The 6,000-nt window shown below is 44.5% G+C and overlaps 1 protein-coding gene across 1 annotated transcript in view; it reads right to left on the bottom strand.

Annotated features, from left to right (window-relative positions):
• Otoa (otoancorin) overlaps positions 1-6,000 on the bottom strand; it is a 79,869-nt gene that overhangs the window by 21,508 nt on the left and 52,361 nt on the right. Inside the window, exon 21 of the mRNA XM_021210191.1 lies at positions 2,402-2,495. Within this exon, the coding sequence (XP_021065850.1) occupies positions 2,402-2,495 (94 nt within the window). The remainder of the gene's footprint in view (positions 1-2,401; positions 2,496-6,000) is intronic.

Genomic DNA, 6,000 nt, shown 5'->3' with positions numbered 1-6,000 from the left:
AGACACAGTTCTAATCTACAGTATAGATTATAGACTGTATAGATTAGACACAGTTCTAATCTACAGTATAGATTAGACACAGTTCTACTCTACAGTATAGATTATAGACTGTATAGATTAGACACAGTTCTACTCTACAGTATAGATTATAGACTGTATAGATTAGATACAGTTCTAATCTACAGTATAGATTAGACACAGTTCAACTCTACAGTATAGATTATAGACTGTATAGATTAAATACAGTTCTAATCTACAGTGTTTGTTCAAAGAGGAAATCTCCTAAGGCCACACTTCTCCTATGCTTCCCCATCCCTTGTGGCTATATTAATAGTTAATATTTTACTTTTTAAACATTTAGGGGATGCACATGCCATGGCATGTGGGGGGGGGGGTCAGCAGACAGCTGTGGGGAGTCAGCTCTCACCTTCTACCATGTAGGTCTCTGGGCGCAAACTCAGGTCTTTAGGCTTGGTAGCCATCCCCAGGACCCTTGCATGATGGTGCTGGTGGTGGTGTTTTGATTTTTTTATGCAAAGTGCATAGCCAAGTGCCTGGGATTTTCCATTTTCTAGTTTTGAGAGGGGTATATATACACACATGTGTGGGACTTTCTGAAAAGAATCTGGGAATCTGGAGTGGAGCCTGTTTCTAATGAGAGGGAATACTTTTCATCCAAGAGCCTCTGGGATGTTCGGGATCTGTTTAACCAGAAGTATGTATATCTTGTGTTATTTTTAAAAGCAAGGAGAATAATCCAACAAAGCAGCCACATGCCCACACTGCCTGCAGCTTCAGAAATAAAACATCACAGACACAACTGACAGCCTCGTTCCTCCCCCGCCCACCTCGCGCTCTCCTAGATGTAACAGTGACCCTGAGTTTAGCATTAACCATTCTTGTGTACACTTCTGAACCACTCTTGTTTTGCACACGCTCAAAATTAATTTAGCTAATATTTATTCATGTACTGAGTATCCTACCATCATAATCATTCACAGTGCAGGGATTTTTATAATTCCATGCTGTTTTGGAGGTCTTGTCATGTTGATAGAGGGCTTTTACAACCTCACAAGTGATTTTTTTTTAAATATCAGATCTGCATATAATACTTGCATATCCTATGCTTGTGATTATATGTTTAGACAGCAAATCTTTTTCTATGGCTGGATGAACATGCTGTGAGTATGTGACATCTGGTGGCAGGCGCTTGCTCACATCTCATCAAGCACACACACTGTGCACCTTGTGTGTGCAAGCATGGATTGAAAGCATAGTGTTTGATCTACCCTAGAGCTGACTGTTGTCCTCCAACTCCACAGAGGGGAGCTTGCCTCTGCAGGCAGTGTGCCAAAACCCTCAGAAGAAGGTGCTTCCTTTTTTCTGAAGTGTGAGCCTTGCCTTGTGTGGAGAGCCATGAACAGCCCCAGAAGCCAACTTAGGATGCAGACAGAGAGAAAGAACCCTGCACTGTTCAATGCCAGCAAGACTGTATGGCTCTGCTGTCCCTGGGGTGATTAACCTTGGCTGTCTCCTTGACTAGGTTAAGAATCGTCCAGATGAATGAAGCTCACCTTTGTGTGTCTGTGAGGTTTCCAGAAGTGATTAGATCATGAGGGCTTGGGCTAATCAATAGCTCACTCCCTTGATGGATTCATGTTATGACAGTTTTATTGGGTCGTGCTGAAAAGGAAGGAGGTGGGGACTGGTTGGAGGGAGTAAGTCTCTGAGGGCAGAACCTTGAAGGTTATATCCTGCCATGGTCTCTTCCTGTACTTCTTTTTCCCTGATTTCTGTGTGTCAGGCATGAAGAGCAGCCTCCCCACACACACTCCCGCCTCTGTGAGATTCTGCCCAAGCACAATGGTCCAATTGGCCAACCCTCCAAAACCATGAGACCGAATAACTTCCTCCTTTCATGTTGTTCTTCCATGTACCCCATTCACAGAGACAGGGGCACACAGCAGAGGAGGATGGGCAGGATCCCGCTTGTTTCCCATGCTGCCTGACTCTGACTCTTTACCATCTAAAGTCTACATGGTAAAGAGCCATTGTTTTATTATTTGTGATTGTTCCTGTGACTGTTCCCTTTGGGAATATGATCTAGGATGGGCATGTGTGTACACGCTCACAGATAACAGACCACCAGATGGCTAACAATGGCTGCACCAGCCACATCTGCATAGGAAAGGGCTAAAGTTCATCTAGCTGCAAACTTAGTCACTTTCCTAGAGCCTAGGATAATTTGAAATGAAGCTGGAGAATATCTGAGGTGTCTGAGGTTTGGTAGAAGTTTTAAGAACCACAGACTCCATCAGCAAACAAACAGATTATAAGCAACCACACATGCTCTCTCCCTTTCAGACTCCTCCCACCTTCTAAAATAAGGCACAGCGAATACCTTTGTGGCAACAATGTGCAGTTCGTCTCCTGAGAAAAACGCTAAGAAAGGAGCCAAGTCCTTGGTTGTCTCTGCTGTCCAGTTCTCAGGAGGTCTAGGAAGAGATACGAGAAGCAAGATGAAAAAGCAGTTGTGGTGGGTATCTGACACCCGTGCATCCCACCATCTCTCACACCTAGAAGGACTGTCAATTAAGTCTTCTCGCTTCTCCAACCAAAACCAAACAAACCAACCAGAAAACAGTGACATTTGGTTTAGATTGACCAGTCAGAGCCATCCCTGGGACTTTTGCTGCATCTCCCAGGAGGCTCCTTCTTTGCTCCAGCATCTCTCCCATGAAAGAAGACAGCAGAGTTCAATCTCGTCATCACACAGAGAAAATGAGGTGCACACCAAGGCCCACTGAGCTGAGGGGTGAAGGAACACAGCCATAATGACTCCTGAGACCACGGATCCAGCCGTATCTGAAGCCCATCCATGGAGTTCTCCACCCATTCTGTTCCTGAACTCAAAGAATCCCTACTTTGTTAGTGTGCATTGAGCTCCCCAGTTTCTGCCACATAACCAACACTCCCTCTCTCCATTCCTCAACAAAAGACTAAATCACCGTAACTGTCCTGTCTTACACAGACAAATACAAATAAAAATCTCTTGAACTTGGAACTGACCAAGAATCCACTTAGATAGATCATCAATGTCTACAATGGCCCAACCTGAGACCCATCCCATGGGAGAGAGCCAACCCTTGACATTATGACACTCTGCTAAGCTTGCAAACAGGAGCCTGACATAACTGTCTTCTGAGAGGCTTCATCCAGCAGTCAATGAAAATAGATGCAGAGACCCACAGCCAAACAATAGGTGGAGCTTGGGGAGTCTTGTGGAAGAGTGGGGGATGGGATTAAGGGAGCAAGAGGAGTCAAGGACACCACAAGAAGACCCACAGCATCAACTCGCCTGGGACCATGGGGCCTCATAGAGACGGAATCACCAACTAAATAACATGCAGCGGTTGGACCTAGGCCCCCTACACAATTGTTTCTCCACCCATTCTGTCCCTGAACTCAAAGAATCCCTACTTTGTTAGTGTGCATTGAAGCAGATGTGCAGCTCGATCTTCATCTGGGTCCCCTAAACATCTGGAGTCAGAGCTGTCTCTGACTCTGTTACCTGCCATGTGCCTAGTCCTGCTGTGATTTGATGTCCCAGAGCAGGTTGGCACCTAAGGGGTGCTTCCCCTTCTCTGAGAAGAAGAGGGGGAATGGGGAGGGGTTAGTGAGGGTGGGACTGGAAGAGAGGGGACACTGCAATCAGGGATGTAAAGTGAAAGTGAATGAAGAAAGGAAGAAAGAAAGAAAGAAAGAAAGAAAGAAAGAAAGAAAGAAAGAAAGAAAGAAAGAAAGAAAGAAAGAAAGAAAGAAAGAAAGAAAGAAAGAANAAAGAAAGAAAGAAAGAAAGAAAGAAAGAAAGAAAGAAAGAAAGAAAGAAAGAAAGAAAGAAAGAAAGAAAGAGAAAGTCAGGAAGGAGGGAAGGAAGGAAGGAAGGAAGGAAGGAAGGAAGGAAGGAAGGAAGGAAGGAAGGAAGGAAGGAAAAAAACCACAGAAACCTCAAACCTACAACCAAAAAAATTTTTTCTTAGATGATATCTCTAAAAGAGAGCAATCAAATTGGCACTGATACTCCCCTTAAGCTGGTCAAAGAGTTCCTACTTCTTTCTCTCTCTCTCTCTCTCTCTCTCTCTCTCTCTCTCTCTCTCTCTCTCTCTCTCTCACACACACACACACACACACACAGACAGAGACAGAGAGACAGAGAGACAGAGAGACAGAGATAGAGACAGAGACAGAGACAAAGACAGAGACAGAGAGAGAGATGGGTTTTTACTATATACTATATAGCCTAGCCTAGACTTGAACTCTTGATCTCTCAGCTCCGAAGGTTGATCTGGCTCCCAACTCCTTGCATAAAAGTATCCCCTCACTAGACTGTGAGTCCAATGAAGATGGGAACTATGCCAGTCTTACAAGCCACTATCATCTTCAGTCCTCTTAGAAGGAAGCTCTGCACACTCAAAGCACATGTCAGGTACTGTCACAGGTTCTTCATTTATCTAACCATGTCTGTCCCCATTCCACAGATGCAAATATTAAAACTGCAGAGAGATAAAGAAGCTTTTCCCAGACCATACAACCAGAAATCTATAGAAACAAACACTTTAAGAAGACTCATTTACACCCTAGGTAATAGCAAAATTCCTGTGACAAATGAGGGCTGCCACTATACTCGTTCTCAGCACTCAGTAATTGAGGCAGGAGATTATGAGCTTGAGGCCAACCTGGGCTACATAGTGAGTGAGTTCTGACCAGTGCAGGCTGTAGAGCAAAATCCTGTCTCCAAAAAACACCTAAAGGCAAATGACAAAGGATGCTAGAGAGATGCATCAGATGTTAGGAGCACTTCCTGCTCTTGAGGAGGACTAGAGTTTGGGTCCCAGCATCCACATCAGACAGTTCACAGTCACCTGAAACTCCAGCTCCAAGGGATCCATAGGCATCTGCACTCATGTATACACACACACACACACACACACACACACACAAAACTGAAGATAAATATTTGTTTAAAGTTTTTATCTCAGCAAGCCAGGTACTACTAAAATGTCTGATCCACAACAGGAAATTCTTCATGGGAAATGACAGCTCCCACGTTGGAATCAGGGAGCTGTCATCCACCTGGACCCAGGCTGCTGCCGCTACTACTGCTTCATATCAATATCAATACCTTCTTAAAGACGTTTTGTTTGTTTGTTTGTTTGTTTTGAGACAGAGTTTCTCTGTGTAGCCCTGGCTATGTAGGAACTCACTCTGTAGACCACGAAAGCCTCGAACTCAGAGATCTACCTGCCTCTGCCTCCTGCATGCTGGGGTTCAAGGCATGTGTCACCAACGTCCAGCCTCAATATCTTTTTTAAAAATTATTACATTCATTTATTTATTGGGGGTGGGCCATGTGCCACAGCAGGCATGTGGAAGTCAGAGGACAATCTGAAGGAGGCAATTCTCTCCTTCTCTGAAATTATCCAGGAAATCAAATGCAGATCTCCAGCCTTAGCAGCAAGCACTTTTACTCCACAAGCAGTATATGAACAAAAATGATAATGGAGAGACAGAGAGAGAGAGAGAGATTCTCACTCACTGATGCTAAGAGTGCAAGATGGGGCCACCTCTGTGAAAGACATTTTGGTGGTTTCTTACAAAACCATATAAGACCCAGCAACTGCACACTTCTACATTTACAAGGGGTTTGAAATCTTATGTCCATAAAATATCTGCATACAAATGTTTACAGCAGCTTTCATTTTAATGGCCACGGCTTGGAAAGCATGGAGATGCCCTCTGGCTAGTGAAAGGATAAATCATCCAGACACCTCCAGACAGGACGGCATTGCAGGGCTAAGGAAGTGACCCATCAAGCCATGAGAAGACAGGGAGGAAACGTAAATGGATGTTATTAGGTGAAAGGAGCCGATCTGAATAGACTAAACACTGCATGCTCCCACCACATGACCGTGGGAGAAGACAGGCCTTTCAGTGCTGACC

The sequence above is a fragment of the Mus pahari genome, chromosome 1, assembly GCF_900095145.1.
Source record: "Mus pahari chromosome 1, PAHARI_EIJ_v1.1, whole genome shotgun sequence".
Classification (NCBI taxonomy): Eukaryota; Metazoa; Chordata; class Mammalia; order Rodentia; family Muridae; genus Mus; species Mus pahari.
This window is presented reverse-complemented; position numbering and strand designations above follow the sequence as displayed.